At 35.2% G+C, this 23,678-nt stretch overlaps 1 protein-coding gene across 2 annotated transcripts in view; it reads left to right on the top strand.

The window, feature by feature from the left end:
- pld5 (phospholipase D family member 5) overlaps positions 1-23,678 on the top strand; it is a 417,386-nt gene that overhangs the window by 343,181 nt on the left and 50,527 nt on the right. Inside the window, exons 9-10 of one of the 2 annotated variants that reach the window (XM_039748399.1) lie at positions 412-502; positions 2,447-2,732. In XM_039748399.1, coding sequence (XP_039604333.1) covers positions 412-502; positions 2,447-2,706 — 351 coding nt within the window. In that variant the 3' untranslated portion in view covers positions 2,707-2,732. Of the gene's footprint in view, positions 1-411; positions 503-2,446; positions 2,792-23,678 lie in introns of those variants that run through there. The other variant, XM_039748398.1, reaches the window with a different exon arrangement.

The following is a 23,678-nucleotide window of genomic DNA, read 5'->3' as shown; positions in this document are numbered from 1 at the left end:
GCAAAGCTTCTAGAGACTTACCCAAGAAGAATCAAAGTTGTAATTTCTGCCAAAGGGGCTTCTACAAAGTAATGAATTAGGGGTGTGAATACTTATATGAATAAAAAATTTCAGTTTTTGATTTTTTATAAATTAACAAACCTTTCTAAAAATATGTTTTACTTACTGTTGTCATTATGGGCTATTGAGTTACAATAAATCTGTCCATTTTAAATTAAATCTCAACACAATAGCCTACACTTTGTACTGTTACTGGAGTAGCGTCCTTTCAGGAAACTTCTAAAGTAGATTTGTCTGTGTAGTTCTGCTTTTATTTAAGTTTAGTGTTTTAGAGGTTTTAGAGTTGTATTTGTGTTTTAGTGCTTTTCCATCTTTAAATATTACAAAGCACTTACCTATTTTTGTTTATAGAAATTCTTCACCCCAAAAGACCAACACAACAACACATTTCAAACAGTCAATAGGAACAAATTCATTGTGACGGACAGAGCTGTCTACATTGGTAAGTATTCAAAGTCATTTGCTTTTACACTGCATGTTTTGCCAAACCAATCTGAAGGTAAAAAGTAAAAATGTTAAATTGCATAAAAAAAGCTTTAAAAGGTTTTGTTGAATAAACTGATATTTTCTGTACAAAATATTTTGTTTGAGATTTAAACTTTAGAAAATAAATTACTTATTTATATTATTAACAGAGAGTGAAATGCTATTTTTTTTATACCAAAAAAGAAAACTCTTATTATGATATACATAAAAACTGAAAGTCAAGTTGCTCAGCTCCTGTAAATTTCCTTTATATAATGTGTGGGCATATTTATGCATTTATTATATACTAGTTGTGTAAGCCCATGCTGTAAAAAGCCCAGGGTCCTAGAAACTATTGAAATTGTCAGCTAAAAAAAATGAAATGTAGAGATGTCAGGTTATTGAAAGGAACTACTCTGGGCATATCTCTGTCCTAGGAGGTTTCGGAGGTTTTGCCGACGTACTCGCCTTGCTTGCATATCCTCAGAGGTGCAGCCCCTTACCACGACTTCACCTCTCACTTACAGGCTGGACAGACACACACACACTTCCACGAGTAGACATTTATATATAAGATAATGTATCCAAATTGCAATGAAGTAATTGATATTAAAAATTTTTTTTTGGTTTGAAAATCACCCATACATCTACCCAGATAATGCCCATCAGAATCAGGCTGAATGAAGCAACAAACCCTAAAAAATGCCAGCACTTTAAAAGGGTCATTCATATACATCCACTGTTGTATAACTGAGGAGCAGTTATGCTGTTCTGGTTTATCTTTAGTAGGAAGTGGTGAGGAGAATTTAAAAAAAGGAAGATTCAAACGACATTGTCAAACAGGTTTGGTCAACAATACAAAACACTAAGCCAAGTGAAAACAAAGGGCATAAGGAGAAACTGGGGTCTTAATCACGTGAAAGATCTTAAGCCAGAAACAAAACACAGGAACCAAATGAATGTGCTTCAGAAGCTAGTTTCCTCTGCCAAAGAGTCTTTAGTTTGAAAACAAAATACAGGCATTAATGTAACCAATGTAATGGAATGTATGCATCCATGCAACCTTATAAGAAGCACCTCCTGTGACATCACATGAATGTAGCCATAAACACACACACACCAACACCACTGAGATAACATCATAGTAAAATGAAACACATAAATTAATGTTGATTCGGATATTACTAACAGATTCCCAAAAATAGAAAACCAAACACAAAATTACACATTTCCTGACACTCACACTCAGTCTTTGGATTGTAGAATGAAAGCAACATGAACATGGAAAGATCATGCAGTCTGCAGAAAAGCCACCCCAACCCAAAATCAAAGTGGGTGAATCTGTGCCAAACACTACTGTATGTTACTCAGATGCCATTTGGTTTATGTGGTCCTCCAGAAACATTTTAACATTTCATGGGTGCATACCTATGAGGTTTAGAAATGCAGAGAAATAAATGGCTTTAACACTTGAAACAAAATAATGTAAAGCTTAAATATGATAATCCTAAAACCCTTAAGTAAAACCCTTAGTAAGTTCGGATAGCAGTAAGTATACCTAATGAACAAGGGAAGCCTTATGTTTGTTTTCTTTTGATATATTGGTCTTTCGTTTTATGCAGATTGCTTTAAGATAACAGGCATGTTAAAACTTGACACATTCTACTGTATTTTAGTTAATTAACAAAAATAAACTAAATTGAAACTTTCAAAGACTGTCTGCTTAACTTTGGTTATTAAAGCATTCACATCCCACTTTCAGTTTTGTTCAACACGCTAACATTTTAGACAGTGAGGAAATATCACCATATATACAAGGATCAATAACAGATGACGTAAGAGATAATGTGCAAGGTCTGTGTCACAAATACGATTGGTCTTTTAATTATATTCATTAAAATGTGTGTATGTTGCCTTACAGGAAACTTTGACTGGGTTGGAAATGACTTCACCTACAATGCAGGTGCTGGCTTAACCATCATCCAAAAGGGTGCAAAACCAGATAAAACTAATTCCACAGTGATCGAGCAAATGAAGGCCATTTTTGAGTGGGACTGGTACTCTCGTCATGCCAAAAGTTTACAAGCAAATAAGATTCCAGAGTGCATTAAGCAAAAACTAAGTAAACCAGCATCACTTAAAATCCCACCTGAAAGCATGGAAGGGAAGGATATTTTTTAAACTACAGACTGGAAGTTGTATCTCAGGTTAGTCCAAACAATGGCTGGATTTTATCACTATGGATTTACTTACTTGGAGATACAAAGAAGGCAGAATTGTTTTACAATATACTTTCAAAATGTTGTCTTTTTTCCCCTCAGTGAGGATGTACATTTCCATAAATTTTGCCTTTTGAACAACTTTAATATTTTGTTATAAAATGTAAAGATACTATCTATATACACACATAAAATATTACATCACTCCAATTCTCTATTATTTTAGATGGTTGTTTGGGTCTGTTACAAAAACTGCAGAAAAGAAGGCAGTAATGAAGGCAAATTAAACTTTTTTTTCCTTAAAGTACAGTTACTTATGCTTAAGATTGCTAAATCAAAACTCAGAATTTTCTTTGTAGGTCCACAGAAATTAGAATTATGGACTTCATGTATCCATTAAGTTGCATTTATATTTCAGTTATAACACCATATAAGAAGTCCTTTAAGTAATGTTGGAAACACTCCAAACCATTTTTAAAATATGAGGAATTGAACAAAGGATGTATTATTGCTGTCTGTTTCTCTATTAATATAATTTTTATTTCCCCACCGAAAATTGAAATATCTGCCGTTAAGTCATAATCATAAATATTTTAAATGTAATATACAGTCAACGCAAATGGACAGGGCAGTTAAAGGAAATGTCTAGCTCATTTTGAAACTAAAAATGTCAGATACAATCATATTAATTTAAAACATGCTTATTTTGAGTTGAATCTGGCTTGCCCCTAATTAGAATAACAGTAATCCAAAATAGTGTGGATAAATTATGATTTAAATCAACATTCTGCTCTTATTCTATGCTGTACTTCACATTTCTTTTCAAAATCATCTGTAGGAAACTTAATACAACTTTGATATTTTGTTCTGTTTTGTTTCCTATATTTTCATGCCATGCAAATTCCTCCGTTAGCCATGGGAAAATTTCAGAAATACTTACATTATGAATATGTTTTTTATATTTAAGTGACAGCAAATTTGTAAAATTCAAAAAGCTTTAACTTTCCAGGTGAAACAGATCATGTTCAAAATTAATTCAACTGATACCAATGCTCAAATCTTGTACGCATTTCATAAAGTTAAGTGCACAGTAACTGTGATGGACAGCACAGTGGTTACTGCTGCTGCCTCTCGTTCGTCAGTTTGAGCACTCTGTATTGTCACTACCTGTGTGGGATTTGCACATTTCCCTTTCTTTAATGGGAGTTTAACTGGCAATACAAAATCGCCCCCATCTTGTATGTGCATTATCGAGCCCTACAATGGATTTTTAGCTCTGTTCGGCTCAACCTTGCATCAATGGCTGCTAGGACTGGTTCCAGGCCCTATCGCCCCAACAGACCCTGATTTGGATTAAGCAAGTTTGAGAATGTTTTAATATATTAAGCAATATAAATTGTATTCATGCCAAAAATATAAAATAATAAAATTATCTAAAATAGAGCAAACTATGGCACACATTGGAGAGCGACAATACAAATCATACAGTATATATAGTACATGTGCTGTGACTTCTGAAATCTAAAAAATAAGCCTAACCTTTTAATTTTTACCAATAATTACAAAAAAATAAATAATTCTGCCACTTGGGGCCAAAATTAACAAAGACATATCCCATGTGTATTCTTCCAGATCCTTTAACAACAACAACAAAATTTATTTATATAGCACATTTTCGTACAAAAAAATGTAGCTCAAAGTGCTTTAAATGTCTAAAAAAGACACTACATTTGCTGCAAACCGATTTCAGAGTGAAAATAATAAAATATTTATAAAAGTGGTATAAAAATAAAATGCAAATTTCTTCAAAGTAACATGTTTAACTTGACTGAGCCCAAACACCCTGTTCTACTATGTTATTTTTTGCTTATTTGTAGTGGCTATGCAATGTAAAGCTCTGAGCCCCTTGTTTTTATATTTCTTCCTCCTCTTTAACTTCTATAGCATTGGCAACTCTTAACCACCCTGGCAAGAATTTGACATGTGCAGAATGCTTTAATGTGACATGCATAAAAATATATATATAGTATATATATATATATATATATATATATATATATATATATATATATATATATATCAGACTGCATTAAGGACAAATCCTGCAGTATTGCATTTTGAGTGATAAAAAAAATAAACATGCAACCATCTCAGTCATACAGCTTCCAACATGTTAAATATATCATTACATATATCTGCATGCAAACTCAGATGCTATTTTGCCTAATTTGGGAAATCTTTTTCTTTTGCCTAGAACCACTCTGAGAAAATATTCTTCCTGGCAGTCATTTCAATATTAAGATGTAAAAAGATAATTGCTTTCTTAATTGTTTTTGGTTGCAGAAACCAATAAAACTACAACAGTTTGCTAAGAATGCCTTTGAGGTTACTGTCCATGAATCATTCAGTTACATGCAATACACAATGCCAATAAGACCAACACCATTATTCAAAGTAACGTTTCTCAATATTAAATTGCTAAATTACAAGAAAAAAAGAATCACCACAGTTAAAGGAATACCTCACCCAATTTATTTTTTAATTTGCTGTTACCACAAGTAGTTTCTAGTAATGGCTGAAAAAAAAAATAATTTCATACAGAACACAAATAAAAAAGTTTAATAAATTTAAGTCTATGCTGATCAAGGTTGTACAACAAACAAACAACATCAGTAAGTCCATTATTTGTGTACCGTAACCCACATATAAAGTCATCTAACTGTATGCTCAAAATGTCCTAAACTTATGTGCTTTTACTAAATTTGTCAAATATGTCACTTCTGGAAAGTGGAATTCACTTAGATGCAAACTACATGGGGTAAGTAACCTAAAAATATTTTTGGATGGAGTATTTCTTTAAATGAATATGTGACACTCGGTTCCTAAAATGTTATTTTTACAGCCTCTATTATGCTTCAGATTCTTTGATTCAAATGCATTTCATGGTGTACCTACTGGATGTGGAGTTTGCAAATACAGAGTACTATGGAGGAATACCCGTGCAAACACAGGGAGCATTTCCTAATAAATTCCAAAGGAAAGGCTAATTATTGACTTTAAATTGCTCTTATATGAATGAGTGAATGGATGATTGAATGCATACTATGCTCAACAACTACTGCTTTCATATGGCAAAACAGTTGGCATTTTAGCAAATAAAGGTTCATCATTGTAAAAATGACAATGCACTCTTTACGTAAATAGTAACTGAGTAATTACAGTGGAACTAATCTGTAGAAACTCACTATGAAGTGTTGCCAAAAAATCCAAAAAAGAGAAATTGGTGCATGTAACATGTATACACTGGGTAAAGAGGCTGGTAGCAGAGTAGGATCTGGAAGAGAGGGTCACTGTATTAAGTGGTGTGTGGTATAAAGATTTCAGCCTAAGTATGCAACCTACATGCTTCTGCACAAAGTCGGACTGAATGGTACTTTTTCTTTCATCAAACTGGTTTTCGATAATCATTTATTGAGCACAACAGTCAATTCTTTTCTTCATTGTTTTCTGTACTTACTCTCATTTCTTGCAGCATTTCAACAAAAAGGCAGTAGTTTTGTTTTAGGAAGCTCAGCTGACATCATAGTAGTTATGCCTTTTTGTTTACATTATCTTTTAGAAGACAGCGCTCTTATCTTGCTGTTTTTATTAATTAATTTGTCTTTTTGAAATGTCATATGACTAGGGTTAGCCCTAACCCTAATTTTCTCTTGTTCATTTTGTCATTGGTATGTTTATGGTTTTGCATGTATTTCAAAACTGACATTTTCTTTAATTGTGTCTTGTGTCTACTTCATACAACCAAATACAGCATTCACCTTGGTGTCTGCATATAAAGTACAGGATGATCCAAAAAGAATTGACTTTAAAAATTGTATTTTTAGTAACTAAGTGCCATGTTATCTTATAGTCTGTGTGTAAGGAAACTCTGTTTTTCCTCAGTCGTACAAATTGTCAGTAAGTACCTCTAATGTCTTGTGGCACACGTCAGTCCTGTTGTTGTATTGATTGTAAGTCCTTTTTAGCACATCACTGTCGATGACTAACTTGGCAGTTACAACACACCAAAATCTACAGGGAAATAAAAAAAAGAGTCAACCTACAATTTGGTGCAGGCTACATTTAGTATCAAAAATGCATTTTTGAATCAACCTATAAATCAGGCCAGATGACACGCTTCAATTTTATTTTATAGTCATTAGAATTACTTTGAAATCACTTCAGTTTTTCTTGGCAGACTCCTCCTGACTTACCAGTACAAAAATATCCTCAAATATGACATACCATCCAATGTGCCTTGATGTCTAGTTATGCAAGATATCAAGATTTTTGGTGTTTCTCCCTATTTTGTATCTCCTTAACCTTTATTTTATGCCATTTATTTTGAGCAGGAAAGTACATCTTTATGATAAAGAGTATACCAGTAGGTGTTGTCAACAAAACTGATTAGAAGGACTTGAAGTTGCTACATTAATTTACCCCAGGGATTCACCCTGTAATTGGATGTGAGAAATTAAAGTTAAAAATGTGAATCAGTAATGCAGACATGTGGAGTGTTTTATGTTATATTTTGAGGTTAATGGTCACAAGTATAATATTTTTGATATTGATTCTTTACCAGTGGTTTTGAATAGCCAAAAATGACAATTTCAAAAATAAGCTTAAGGGGTATCATTTTAGATTATGTTAAGGTCAGTGATTATTTATATGATTTTTTTACTAGGCATCTAGCCTTCTATGGAACTCTATCAGAGGATGAAAAGTGTCAAATTTCAATTACAATTGAGAATATTTAGACTTTAAACTTTTAATGTGAAGCACACATTTTGATATTGCAAATATCTGATGCAACTATTGTTTCATATGTATTTCTACCTCATGAAGTAAATCATTACATTTCTTATGAACACCCTAAATTAAAATAGCTTAGGCTCATTCAGACTTTAATTAATCTCACTTCAACAGAAGGGATCATCAGCACACTATCAACAAATTAATATAGTATGAATAAAGAGGGGCAGAAAACCCAAAAAATCTTTAACCAATTACAGACATAACACTCATACAGTGCTAATAATAATATCTATGCAGTATACAATATATAAAATTGTAAGGACTGTCTGTCAGTTATGCAAAACCTTCTGTACCCCTAGCCTTTAAAGCTTATCAACAGGTTATAATGTGACATACGTCATGTGATCCATTGGTTTGGACATTTGGCTTACAGCACCACTGAAATTGGCCCAGTTTTTATCATGGCCACTGAAGAGGCATTAGTGTGCATCCCCTTTGCCAGGATATGCACACATATATGCAAACAGATTGGCAGACAAAAAAAAACCCTACACACACCACAAAACACAAAGGTTTAATAACTTATAAATGTAGCTGTTCAGATGAAATTCTTAAGCAAATACTTTCATGGACTACAAATCAGATATCTCCTTTCATTTCCTTACAAAATTATAGGAATTCATTAATTCACATAGCCCTAACGCCCAAAGACACACTGTGGAATCAGGAAAGCTATCAGGCCAAGGCCACAGCCAATTTTTAGCCTATACTAATGTGTCAATGATTCCAACAAAATTGAGACCACAAAAAAAAAAACACCACACTATTTGGCATCACAAAAACAATCCCTAAACCAAGTCGTTGATTGACCAGTTTAATTTCACACAGTTCATCAAGCAATACACGTATTACACTTGTATAATCCCTTCTCCACCCCTATATATTCATCTCTTCTCCAACCATGTGGCAATCCCAAAGCAAAAACTCCAAGATTAATCATATTCTGTGGTGGAAAAATTTCATCAACACCCACAGTTTCAACATGAGCACTGACAAAAGCGTGATGTCCAAGAGAGCAGTTTCCATGTTTTTTTCGTTCCTCAACCACTTTGTGAGCAATTTTATTGCCTTGCTAGAATACTGCTTTTATCTAACAATAAATCTTTTATTTTTCATTGTGTTTAACCAAATTGCATTTTAAAAAGTCACTTCCACTTTGTTTTTCATCTACACCATTTTCAGAGAAATTTACAAACCCAAAACTGGCTAATGCAGTGCTGAGAATCACTACCTATTGATGTTATATTTGCCATCATCTGCAAGGTGTCATTCGCTCCACCAACATACACTTGCTTAAGCGTGTGTTTCACTTTTCTGCCTACACCACACATGAGAATAACTCTGAAATCCACCTTGTTCAATTTTTCAAAAAAGCCAACAATGTTGTCAATCTGCATATTGCCATTAACTTGCCAATACGAATGAACAACAAGCATTCACCACTTTCTGAAATAAGCAAAATACAGATGGAATTTATAAAATAAAATGTAAATTTACATATTGAACCTAAGCCACAAAAGAAGAGAGCATATTCATGTATTGCTGTTATTTCAGAATGTGATAGAAACAGACCAACAGAAGATGGCGCTTTTCAGTGAGTGAATTACCAACTTTTATTTTTTGTTTGGTTGGCATTTATTCAAACCAACTGTATAATAACTCTGCAAATATCTGGTTATCCTACTAACATTTTGGTCAGTTTTTTTACATTCAGTGAATAAACTTTAAATTACTCTTATAACATTGACAAATAATTGCTATTGGTGATGCCCACTACACCCTTCACACAGGACCAAAGCTGGTAGAACACAAGGTGTCTCAGGCTTCTGGTTTAATGTTTCATCACATTCTTGCACTGTTTTTTGTGTTATCCAAGCTCTTTTCTTTTTTTCCAATAACACACTTTTATTTTGGACTTCCACATTGTACCATCTCAGAGTGCTTTTTCCTTTCCCCTTTCTTTGAGGGCCAAACACACACATATAACCTCCTCTTTGCCATCCATTACAGCCTTCATTTATACTCCCTCATGACATGCATACTCAAAATACATATGCAAAGTGTATCATTATAATGGTGGATTTTACTCCTTTTAGTTACCTATTATTTGAGGATGCAGTGTGATCCACTAGTAAATAAAACTGTTGTGTTTGACATTTAATTAATGTATTTAATTAATTTAATACATGTAATCTACTGATCATCCCAGCAAATTTCCATCATTTTAGTGAACTATATAAACTGTTTTAAAAATACAGTTTAATTTAGGTCTCTCAATGATATAGACAAACTGATGTCTTGGACTCCAGTCCATTTCAGTGCTTAGTGATGCATTTCACTCACTTGTGCATGGTCAGTTTTACCTTCCATTTACCCTAGTATGCACATTTTTGGGCTGTAGGAACATAGAAACTTCCAGGGAAAACTCATGGAATTATAAACATTAGGCACGGCGTTCACAATAGGAGTACACCAATTCCACTGTTGTGATTTTGACTCTTTCCTACCTAATATTTTAAATTCTGTTCCATTTTCTGTGTTACCATGGCACCATCTAGGATGTTTTCTGTCACAGTCTTTGCTAATTTGTGACATCTGGTGCAACCAGCAATTGTTTGTAGCAATAACATCCATTGCTAGTTATGTGTTTGGACATTGTTCCAGCACTTGACATTATCATGTTATGTTTCTCTAAAACAGTGGCCCAACAATAAACACATCTGCAATTTGGATAAAAAAGTTGTGTCTTAGGAGTCCCAAAGCACGTAAATCCTAATATGTTCCAAAGCACATAGTCCCAAACACTTCCAACAATGCCCACTAAAATGGAAAACTGTCAAACTCAACTAATAACAAGGGCAAACACAGAACTTCACAAAAAGTTTTATTTCCATATAAATGCTCTGTCAAACACTGAAGTTTCATAGAGCACAAAGGGAATAAAGGATTTGCTTAGTCAATAAGCAAACAGTCCCAAAAATCACAAATCTAAAGTAAGATCAAAACACAGGACAGAAGATCAAAAATTTAGATACAACATAAAAATCACAGTGGAAAAGACAAAGAAACTCACCTAAACTCCCCAGCCTATTTGAATGAACCTTCAGGAGCTGTGATTTATAAGCCAGAGGGCAGTTCCTGGTAGTGACTGGAAGGTGGCTCAGCCTGTTGTAGGACCCACCCACAAATATAATGTGGGTAATGAAGACATTGATGCGTAGAGAAAATGATAAACACAAGCAGTATTAATGTAAACAACAAATCAAAAATGGGCAAAAAGGAGTTTGGTCTCGTCCGATGCGAGAGATGGACGTCTGAAGTGGAGCTCCGCTAGCAGTGGTGCTATTTTTCATATTATTTGCTTATTATTCTGAGATATCCTGTATTTATTCAACCCGAGAGGGACCGCTACAGTATATGTAAACACATATAAACATGGCCAACAAGAAGGGGGTCCGAAAGAATCAAGACTAAAGCTACATCCAAGCTGCGATCAGCAAGCCCTAGTTCGAGATACGGCCTCTCAGAGACAGACCTGGATCAGATAGGCGAAAGTACAGACTCCTCGGGACCACGGTCCGCTACATCGTCGCCTGCTGAGAGCGAAAAGGGGAGCGAAGGTGCGATCGTGAGTGCAGATGTGGATAGCTCGCCGATTGGAGAGGATTACCTGAAACTGGAAAAGGCCGGGAGGTCCGCAGCTTCAGTTACGCAATCACGCGGACTGGAGCAGCGGGACACCGCTTCAGCAGAGTCTGCTGCTTCATCTACGGTACAAGAAGGCACATTTGAGCTATCTGAACTGAAAGTGTCAATTTTATTTTATAGTCATTAGAATTACTTTGAAATCACTTCAGTTTTTCTTGGCAGACTCCTCCTGACTTACCAGTACAAAAATATCCTCAAATATGACATACCATCCAATGTGCCTTGATGTCTAGTTATGCAAGATATCAAGATTTTTGGTGTTTCTCCCTATTTTGTATCTCCTTAACCTTTATTTTATGCCATTTATTTTGAGCAGGAAAGTACATCTTTATGATAAAGAGTATACCAGTAGGTGTTGTCAACAAAACTGATTAGAAGGACTTGAAGTTGCTACATTAATTTACCCCAGGGATTCACCCTGTAATTGGATGTGAGAAATTAAAGTTAAAAATGTGAATCAGTAATGCAGACATGTGGAGTGTTTTATGTTACGTATTTTGAGGTTAATGGTCACAAGTATAATATTTTTGATATTGATTCTTTACCAGTGGTTTTGAATAGCCAAAAATGACAATTTCAAAAATAAGCTTAAGGGGTATCATTTTAGATTATGTTAAGGTCAGTGATTATTTATATGATTTTTTTACTAGGCATCTAGCCTTCTATGGAACTCTATCAGAGGATGAAAAGTGTCAAATTTCAATTACAATTGAGAATATTTAGACTTTAAACTTTTAATGTGAAGCACACATTTTGATATTGCAAATATCTGATGCAACTATTGTTTCATATGTATTTCTACCTCATGAAGTAAATCATTACATTTCTTATGAACACCCTAAATTAAAATAGCTTAGGCTCATTCAGACTTTAATTAATCTCACTTCAACAGAAGGGATCATCAGCACACTATCAACAAATTAATATAGTATGAATAAAGAGGGGCAGAAAACCCAAAAAATCTTTAACCAATTACAGACATAACACTCATACAGTGCTAATAATAATATCTATGCAGTATACAATATATAAAATTGTAAGGACTGTCTGTCAGTTATGCAAAACCTTCTGTACCCCTAGCCTTTAAAGCTTATCAACAGGTTATAATGTGACATACGTCATGTGATCCATTGGTTTGGACATTTGGCTTACAGCACCACTGAAATTGGCCCAGTTTTTATCATGGCCACTGAAGAGGCATTAGTGTGCATCCCCTTTGCCAGGATATGCACACATATATGCAAACAGATTGGCAGACAAAAAAAAACCCTACACACACCACAAAACACAAAGGTTTAATAACTTATAAATGTAGCTGTTCAGATGAAATTCTTAAGCAAATACTTTCATGGACTACAAATCAGATATCTCCTTTCATTTCCTTACAAAATTATAGGAATTCATTAATTCACATAGCCCTAACGCCCAAAGACACACTGTGGAATCAGGAAAGCTATCAGGCCAAGGCCACAGCCAATTTTTAGCCTATACTAATGTGTCAATGATTCCAACAAAATTGAGACCACAAAAAAAAAAAGAAAACACCACACTATTTGGCATCACAAAAACAATCCCTAAACCAAGTCGTTGATTGACCAGTTTAATTTCACACAGTTCATCAAGCAATACACGTATTACACTTGTATAATCCCTTCTCCACCCCTATATATTCATCTCTTCTCCAACCATGTGGCAATCCCAAAGCAAAAACTCCAAGATTAATCATATTCTGTGGTGGAAAAATTTCATCAACACCCACAGTTTCAACATGAGCACTGACAAAAGCGTGATGTCCAAGAGAGCAGTTTCCATGTTTTTTTCGTTCCTCAACCACTTTGTGAGCAATTTTATTGCCTTGCTAGAATACTGCTTTTATCTAACAATAAATCTTTTATTTTTCATTGTGTTTAACCAAATTGCATTTTAAAAAGTCACTTCCACTTTGTTTTTCATCTACACCATTTTCAGAGAAATTTACAAACCCAAAACTGGCTAATGCAGTGCTGAGAATCACTACCTATTGATGTTATATTTGCCATCATCTGCAAGGTGTCATTCGCTCCACCAACATACACTTGCTTAAGCGTGTGTTTCACTTTTCTGCCTACACCACACATGAGAATAACTCTGAAATCCACCTTGTTCAATTTTTCAAAAAAGCCAACAATGTTGTCAATCTGCATATTGCCATTAACTTGCCAATACGAATGAACAACAAGCATTCACCACTTTCTGAAATAAGCAAAATACAGATGGAATTTATAAAATAAAATGTAAATTTACATATTGAACCTAAGCCACAAAAGAAGAGAGCATATTCATGTATTGCTGTTATTTCAGAATGTGATAGAAACAGACCAACAGAAGATGGCGCTTTTCAGTGAGTGAATTACCAAGTTTTATTTTTTGTTTGGTTGGCATTTATTCAAACCAACTGTATAATAACTCTGCAAATATCTGGTTATCCTACTAACATTTTGGTCAGTTTTTTTACATTCAGTGAATAAACTTTAAATTACTCTTATAACATTGACAAATAATTGCTATTGGTGATGCCCACTACACCCTTCACACAGGACCAAAGCTGGTAGAACACAAGGTGTCTCAGGCTTCTGGTTTAATGTTTCATCACATTCTTGCACTGTTTTTTGTGTTATCCAAGCTCTTTTCTTTTTTTCCAATAACACACTTTTATTTTGGACTTCCACATTGTACCATCTCAGAGTGCTTTTTCCTTTCCCCTTTCTTTGAGGGCCAAACACACACATATAACCTCCTCTTTGCCATCCATTACAGCCTTCATTTATACTCCCTCATGACATGCATACTCAAAATACATATGCAAAGTGTATCATTATAATGGTGGATTTTACTCCTTTTAGTTACCTATTATTTGAGGATGCAGTGTGATCCACTAGTAAATAAAACTGTTGTGTTTGACATTTAATTAATGTATTTAATTAATTTAATACATGTAATCTACTGATCATCCCAGCAAATTTCCATCATTTTAGTGAACTATATAAACTGTTTTAAAAATACAGTTTAATTTAGGTCTCTCAATGATATAGACAAACTGATGTCTTGGACTCCAGTCCATTTCAGTGCTTAGTGATGCATTTCACTCACTTGTGCATGGTCAGTTTTACCTTCCATTTACCCTAGTATGCACATTTTTGGGCTGTAGGAACATAGAAACTTCCAGGGAAAACTCATGGAATTATAAACATTAGGCACGGCGTTCACAATAGGAGTACACCAATTCCACTGTTGTGATTTTGACTCTTTCCTACCTAATATTTTAAATTCTGTTCCATTTTCTGTGTTACCATGGCACCATCTAGGATGTTTTCTGTCACAGTCTTTGCTAATTTGTGACATCTGGTGCAACCAGCAATTGTTTGTAGCAATAACATCCATTGCTAGTTATGTGTTTGGACATTGTTCCAGCACTTGACATTATCATGTTATGTTTCTCTAAAACAGTGGCCCAACAATAAACACATCTGCAATTTGGATAAAAAAGTTGTGTCTTAGGAGTCCCAAAGCACGTAAATCCTAATATGTTCCAAAGCACATAGTCCCAAACACTTCCAACAATGCCCACTAAAATGGAAAACTGTCAAACTCAACTAATAACAAGGGCAAACACAGAACTTCACAAAAAGTTTTATTTCCATATAAATGCTCTGTCAAACACTGAAGTTTCATAGAGCACAAAGGGAATAAAGGATTTGCTTAGTCAATAAGCAAACAGTCCCAAAAATCACAAATCTAAAGTAAGATCAAAACACAGGACAGAAGATCAAAAATTTAGATACAACATAAAAATCACAGTGGAAAAAGACAAAGAAACTCACCTAAACTCCCCAGCCTATTTGAATGAACCTTCAGGAGCTGTGATTTATAAGCCAGAGGGCAGTTCCTGGTAGTGACTGGAAGGTGGCTCAGCCTGTTGTAGGACCCACCCACAAATATAATGTGGGTAATGAAGACATTGATGCGTAGAGAAAATGATAAACACAAGCAGTATTAATGTAAACAACAAATCAAAAATGGGCAAAAAGGAGTTTGGTCTCGTCCGATGCGAGAGATGGACGTCTGAAGTGGAGCTCCGCTAGCAGTGGTGCTATTTTTCATATTATTTGCTTATTATTCTGAGATATCCTGTATTTATTCAACCCGAGAGGGACCGCTACAGTATATGTAAACACATATAAACATGGCCAACAAGAAGGGGGGTCGAAAGAATCGAAGACTAAAGCTACATCCAAGCTGCGATCAGCAAGCCCTAGTTCGAGATACGGCCTCTCAGAGACAGACCTGGATCAGATGGGCGAAAGTACAGACTCCTCGGGACCACGGTCCGCTACATCGTCGCCTGCTGAGAGCGAAAAGGGGCGAAGGTGCGATCGTGAGTGCAGATGTGGATAGCTCGCCGATTGGAGAGGATTACCTGAAACTGGAAAAGGCGGGAGGTCCGCGGCTTCAGTTACGCAATCACGCGGACTGGAGCAGCGGGACACCGGCTTCAGCAGAGTCTGCTGCTTCATCTACGGTACAAGAAGGCACATTTGAGCTATCTGAACTGAAAGTGTTGCTCGCTGAGCTCAGGCAAGATATAAAGAAAAGCGAGAAGGCTAATGAGAAAGCAACGGCAAAGGCACATGAGAGACTGAAACAGGAATGGAAACAGGAGATGAAACAGGCCAATGAATGTCTGCGACAGGAAATCCAACAGGCAAATGAAAGGCTGCGTCAAGAGGTACAGCTTGAACTTCGACAGGTGCTGGGTAAAATTGAAGAGCGCATTGAGAAAAACTCGGCTAAACTGAGCACGCTTGCTGATCGATTGGAGCATCTTAGTGAGACATTCACGAATCGGATCGAAATAGCCGAACATCTAGCTGCCAGTGCCGAGGAAAGAGCAGTAAATGTCAGTTGAATGTAAAAACTCGGAGAAAAACTTGGAGACAGACTGGCTGCTTTAGAAGATGGGAATAGAAGGTATAATGTCAGAATTGAAGGCTTGCGGAGAATCGAGAAAGTTTAAACCCGGTGAAATTCGCAACTGAACTTTTTTCTAAAATAATCGGGGGCGACTTTAAAGCAGAATCTGAGATAGCAGCGGCTTACGCGTCTGGATCAAACACCGTCAGACCCGACCAAGATCTTTTATAGTCCGTTTTGAACGATTATCATTTAAGTTAGAGGTGATGGAACTCCTCAGGAAAAAAAAGGAAGATATTATATATGAAGATTGCCACATTCGTCTTCCCTGACTTCTCTCCAGCAACAGCTATCAAACGCGCCGCCTTCTATAATATTAAACAGCGGCTACGGCAAGCCAATGTCAAATACGGCCTCCTGTATCCGGCAAAACTGAAAGTGGAATGGCAGGGTCATTTCTATGTTTTCGCTAGCAAGGAGGAGGCAGAAAATGAGTTAAGAAAGCTGATCCGGACTATTCTGATACATAATTGTGAGTCATGGCGGTAAATGATAAAGCTAGGATTAATAATCTACTGTCTGATCTATTTGTTTCTAAAATACGGGTTTTTTATCAGCATATATTCTCATATTCTTATATTATTATTACTTACTTATTACTTATCATTACTTAGTATTACTAGGCGCTAAATGTTTATGTTTTATTGTGCTTAGTTACGTTTTCCTCCTCTTTTTTTTTTTTCTTTTCTAATTATTTCATGTGTACCCTAAATGAGACTGTTCAATATCATACCCTTGGTTTGCTGTTATTGCTATTACTGCATTAAGACTTGTTATGCTTGTTTTGGACACATCTTTAACACCATCACCTGGGTTTATTATCTGGGGATATCATCTTAATGCACTAAAATTGATGAAGATTATATGTATGTATGTATGTATATATATATATATGTATATGTATATATATATATATATATTAAGTGCAAAATTCTTTTCTTTCTTTTTCCTCTTTTAAAGACTATATTGGTAACAGATATCTCTATCTTTTAACCTTAAAGCGCCACTGCATGGGGGCTTGATGTGCTTTGGACGTGCTCTGTCTCTGGGTATGTCAGAGGACTGGGACTGCATGAAGTGGGTTTTAGCCTCACTTGGGGAGGCAAAAAGGGAGGGTGGGGGTTAAGGGGGGAAGAGAAAGAGAGCAGGCTTGATCTATATCTAATCTATCATCTCAATCTTTATAATTATAACTATCAACGTAATAATAAGATGCATGGCAACAACTCTTGGGGGAATAGGAAATTAAGACCTAAACTATTTCACTTCCAGTTAAGACTATAATATGACACCAAAACTCAGAATCAGTGTCTCCATGATGGGACAGTTAACTTCGTAAGCTGGAATGTTAAAGGCCTGAATCACGAATTAAAGAGAAAGAAAGTACTTTCTCACCTAACAGGTCTAAATGCTAAAATAGTATTTTTACAGGAAACCCACTTACTAAGTAAGGATCAGTTCCGGCTGCAAAAGACTGGACTGGCCAAATGTTCCATTCTAGTTTTACAAAGAAAACTAGAGGGGTGGGAATTCTCATACATAGAACAGTACCATTTGTAGCATCAGATGTAGTATTGGATCCTGAAGGGAGATATGTGATGGTCATGGGAGACTTATCTAACTGTAAAATGATTTTGATAAATGTTTATGCACCTAATGTTGATGATAAGGAATTTATACAAAATTTATTTGCATCCATTCCCAATCTGAACACTCATAAACTTATAATGGCTGGGGACTTTAATTGGGTGGGGATCGATCTGTTCTTAGCATAATTCTTTTTTTTTTTTTTTTGTAAAAACTTGATTGCTATGTATTGATTGTAATAAAATTAATAAATAAAAAAAAAAAAAAAAAATGGGCAAAAAGACATAAAACAAAGATCTGAACCTAGCCAAGGAAGGAATCCGGGTTGAAACATCACACAGAGAACTCTCAATAATGAACATTTTGTTTCTAGTATTGCTGGCAGCCATAATGAGCTTACAAGAAGATTTAGTTTTAGGTTTCCACGTTTGACTTATTCTTGGGTCTAGGTCTGGTTTTGTTGTTTAGCTAATTTCTGACTTTCTCCAGACCTCCTTTTAAAATAAAATCCATTTCCTGGTCTCCCTTTCAAACTGCTTGCAGAAACCACTGTCTCAATCACAATATCCAAGTGACAATGAAGTGACAAGGCAAGAAACTGAATACAAGTCCCTTGAACCAATGTGCCATTATACTTCACCCTTTAAAGACAATAAATTTAAAATAAACCTCTGCTTTAATCGCTCGAAAGTGTTAAACAAAATTATAGATGCCTAATTCTAGCTATAAAACAAATACGAAAGGTTTAACTTTTTCTACATAGCAAACTTGCTTTGCACAACATAAAACTTTACATGCACTGCAGTGTACCGCCAGTTTTCTCTGGAGATCTTTAATTGGCCAAGGATCAACAGAATGTTGCCACATGCATCAGCACATTGATGTGCACCGGAGAATGTTAGTGGACTAGGTGAGGTTTATGTCGTAGAATAAAAGGGAAACTTCCAAAGTTACAGCAAGTAATGTAGAAAACTGAACAAATGGTTCTCACAACTTCAGTAACTTAAACATCAACACTAGTTAATCGGCAAGTCTGAAACTGTTAAACTGTATTAGCATAGTTAACTTGTTAAAACAATGTCAAAAAAGTTACTATCTTATTAAACACAGAGGACCTGCATTGTACATTGTACATAAAACTCTTAAACCAGTGCAGTACCCGTTGGATTTGATGCACTGCATGCAAGTCTCATAAATGATATTTCAATAACATATATACAAGCATACAGCACAGTTTAATACTCATTTCATGTACGGGAAATATTTAAAAGTGGCAGTAATTTTGGCAAGCTCCCTTTTTTACAACAGTCAACCTCTAGTACTACACCGTGCCTAATGCTTCTGAAAATAATTGTTTAAGAGGTAGTTTAAAGAAAAACAAAATCCACAAAATGAGCAACAGAAACATCTAAATATGAGTTGGTTTAAATTTTTTGTATTAAGAGAAACATGTTTCTATGTTACTTAAGTACAAATTTCAAATTTAATTTAATAGTGTATCTGATTAAACAGTAAATTACAGTTTACAGAACAATCAATATTACAAAGAAATGTAATAACAATGCACCAAAAAAAGATAAAATATGATATAAATATGATAATCCATATACAAGAGTACATTTTAAAAAGAGCAAAGAAAATTGGTTTTGATGATAAGCGCCTTGAGCACAGGAAAGGTGCCATATAAATAAAATGTATTATTATTATAATTAATTGAGTTCAATTGACTAGTCATTATACTTTACATTAAATTGAAAAGTATTAGTTGCTAGTCTCAGTGATTCAGAAAAAATGCTCTGACAATACAGTTCAGTATATGGCAGTACAACAGACATAAATTGGAAAATAATTGACAATTAAAAATAAATATTTGCTCATTGCAAGTAAAAATTCAATACAATAAATATGCTGTTTAAAATATAACATGCAGAAAATGGAACATATAACAATCATCAGAACAGCATCATAGTTAACAATGTGATAGCAGAACATAATCACAAGTGGAGTCTAAGAGAATGGGATTTAACATTTTAATAATCTGGCATATAAACTGTTCTAGAGTCTGCTGCTGTTGCATTGAATTCCATATTATTGCTTATTGGAGGGAAAACGGTTTGTTGCTGAGTGTGGGGGATCTGTCACAATCAAAAGGGCTTTAATTTATTAGTATAAATATCCTTTCCTGGCGCAGAGACCCTGTAATAAATTGGATCATTTTAGCCTGCTGCAGGGCTTTTCAGTCTACCATGGTGTGGCTGCCACACCAGACGGATGAAGCTGCTCAGTAAGCCTTCCACTTTGCATCTATAGAAGATAACAGAGATCATGGTAGATGCACCGACTTTCAAAATTTTCATAATGTAATATGCAGGGCTCAGAATCCAAGACAGATCATCAGTTATGTGACCCCCAAAGCTACTCATGTTTTCCCCAGCAATCTTTCTAATGTCAATGAACACATGACACAAGGCTCCCCCAACCCCAGTTTTCCACAATTAGCTCCTTAGCCTGGTTCATGTTAAACTACAGATTGTTGACAGTGCATCATTCATTAAGAAGTTTAAGTACCTACCTGTGGACCATAATTGTTGACAATGAGATTCACTACCGTTGTGTCATCTGTAGATATGATGGCATAGTTTATGTTATGATTATATCTGACCCAGCAATTACAACACTTATATGTACAGTACATCAGCTTTGTAACCACCAACAAAGGTGGTGATAATGGTTTTGAATTAAGTAAGTGTCGTGGCGAAAAATTGTTGCCAAGAGGCTTTTTACCTGAAAATGAAGGCTATTTGGACTCAGGATAGGCAAACAGAGTTTTAAAGCTTTATTGCAATAAAACAACAATAATAACAACACAGACTCAACCCAATACGGCCAAATTGAGGTAAGCCCCGAACAGTTCAGCAATCAAAGTTTATGTAACAATTTCTTATCACTCCGACATCGTTCAATTAGCTCATTCTGTACCTGTCCTCACTGTCCATTGTTCATCTCTAGTTTCTGTTTTTGCTTATTTCTTTCACTGGCCAAGGCCAGTACAGACATTCTCTGTTTTCCTTTTATGGGCTTTTCTCTCGTCACTTCCTCATTCTTGGACTTTTAAGCTGGTTTGTCTGATGCTCAAAGCTAAGCTTTAATTAAAAAGAAATATGGCATATGTTTTTATTTAATCATTTGCTCAGTATGCTTGACTTGCCTTAATTTCTGTGCTAAGGTTAATTTCTAATATATTCTTCTATATTTATTTATGCTAGTGCCTGAATATGCTCATTTTACTTCCATGCATTACATCATTGTGACTTTGTTTACAGCAAAAACCTTTTGCTGTCTTTTTGCTGATTCACCATTTCAGATGGTTTCTCACACGTCTACCAAGGCCACCTTTTTCTTAGCTTCCTATCTTGTTGACCACAGGTGCACGGGCAGTTTCTATGCGTCATTCCTGTCCTGTCCTGTCCTTCTTTCTCACACTAGCAATTCTGCCTCAAGTTTTAAAAATAATGCAATATGACTGATTTTTTAGTTAATCATTTGCTTGACTTATCTTATTTGCTTAACATTCTAATTTATGCTTAATCTAATGTTTCAGAAGCTTTTAATTACTTTTATGGTTATTTATGCTAATGTGCTATTTATGCTAATATGTAATTTTTTCTCTTCCATATAAGCAGTTGCAGTATATAAGATTTTACCAAATGTAATGCTGCCATTAGCACTGGAAACCTCACTGTAGAACAAAATGTGTGTTCTTTCTACATTCCCCCCAGGGCAGAAATGTTGAAAAGTGCCAATAAATCACCACCAAAAGAATGTGTGAACCCTGAGATGGATCGATATCTCATTCAGAACAAAAATGCTTTGTTTAATTTTGTCACTCTTCGCATCAGCACTGGCTTGCCAAAAGACCCAGAAGTAGCAAACAGTTTACCAACTAAATTTATTTTTAAAAACTGTATACTGTAACTAAGCACCATTTGCAGCATGCCATAGAGGTGTTATGTTGCAGCAGCACACAAATGGCAAATAAATGAGACCACAAAACACCCACAAAAAACAGGTCCGAATCTTAACTGGCCTGCCCCAGGAAAATGAGAGACTTAGAGACTAGGCCTCACAATGTAGATAAGGATTTAAATAAAAAAGGAAGAATCTAAAATACACAGTAGCTGGGAGGAACTGTAAAATTGACGAGGTCACAAGAATCTTTATAGAACTGAAGATTTATTAACAAAAATGGTAAATGAAGAACAAAAGGTCAAAAGAGCAGAAAGAGGAAAAGGGAGCTGCCCAAGATATAATCCTCACCAAATAAAGTCCTAAAAGCATAGTCCAGAAATCAGAATTCTTAAACAGAGCAAAAATCTTCAGTAAACTAGAATTATAACAATTCATAGTACTCACAAGAAAGACCAAACTACCTTCACTAGAGTGCATGCAATGTGTCATATAATTACTGAACTTCCCATTAGCCTTTACAGGGCTGGGAGAAGTCCATCAATGGAGATTGACAGGTGGCCCCGCCTCTTGGGGAACCACCTTCAAAACATAAGGAACATAAAAAACATAATATACATATATATATATACATAAATATTTTTAACCATATAAAAAGCAATAATTAATTAAGCATATTGACCAAATGACAAATGGACAGAACAATATTAACAGAAATAATCATGATTAATAATTCAAACTGAAAAATGAATGAAAAGACAAAAAAAAAAATCCTAATAAGGATCCCTCACTAAAGCATAGCAGGAGTACAGTGGAAAAATCTTTTCAAAATTAAGAACAGTTGATTATTAGCTGATGGTGTCCAAAACAACCAGTAAAATGTCCTTGATATGGCTCAATTTTCTTTTCTTTTTGTTTGATCATTTAGTTATCTTTTGAATATCATTTTGTAAATTTTATTATTGAATATACTTTTGTTTTCATATTTGTTAATATTATTATGTTTATTACTTCTCTTATGTTATTGTTTTATGTTAATCATACATTTCTTTATTCTAGTTCATAAATTTATTGTATTTTGTGTATTGATCTTGGGGAGTTGCCCCTTAGGTCCATATAAGTGTGGGAAAACCTCAGGGTCAGTGCTAAGGCAATGGCTTATGTTCATGTTTCTTCTGCTGCCTTTTTGAATTTTGGATTTTTCAGCATTGACATTTTGTAAATGCCCTTGTTTCTGATTCTAGGGTTATGGACTTTGCTTGATTGATGTAATTAGATTTTGGATAGTTGTCTTTACGTTGTGATTTACCTTTTTTACAAAACACATTTGTCTGCTTATATATATATATAATCTATACTAATAAAAGGCAAAGCCCTCACTCACTCACTGACTCACTCACTGACTCATCACTAATTCTCCAACTTCCCGTGTAGGTAGAAGGCTGAAATTTGGCAGGCTCATTCCTTACAGCTTACTTACAAAAGTTGGGCAGGTTTCATTTCGAAATTCTATGCATAATGGTCATAACTGGAACCTATTTTTTCGTCCATATACTATAATAGACGTCTGCTCGACGGCCGTGGGAGGCGGAGTTACGCCTCCCACGTAATTTAATGCCTGCCCGTATAAGGCCGTCCATCAGCGGCAATCCAATAGAAACACTGGAGCTAAATATTCACGGGTGAAGGACTGTGCTTATGCAGACGAAGATGAGATGGTCAGGGTGGTGTTTTGCACAAACTCGGCGAAACTGCGAGACAAACTTTTAAGTGCCGGGTCTTAGCTAACATTAAATACAGCCGTGGACA

This window comes from Polypterus senegalus, chromosome 3 (assembly GCF_016835505.1).
Source record: "Polypterus senegalus isolate Bchr_013 chromosome 3, ASM1683550v1, whole genome shotgun sequence".
NCBI classification, from domain to species: Eukaryota; Metazoa; Chordata; class Cladistia; order Polypteriformes; family Polypteridae; genus Polypterus; species Polypterus senegalus.
The sequence above is the reverse complement of the archived record's forward strand: the minus strand, read 5'-3'. Positions and strand labels throughout refer to the sequence as shown.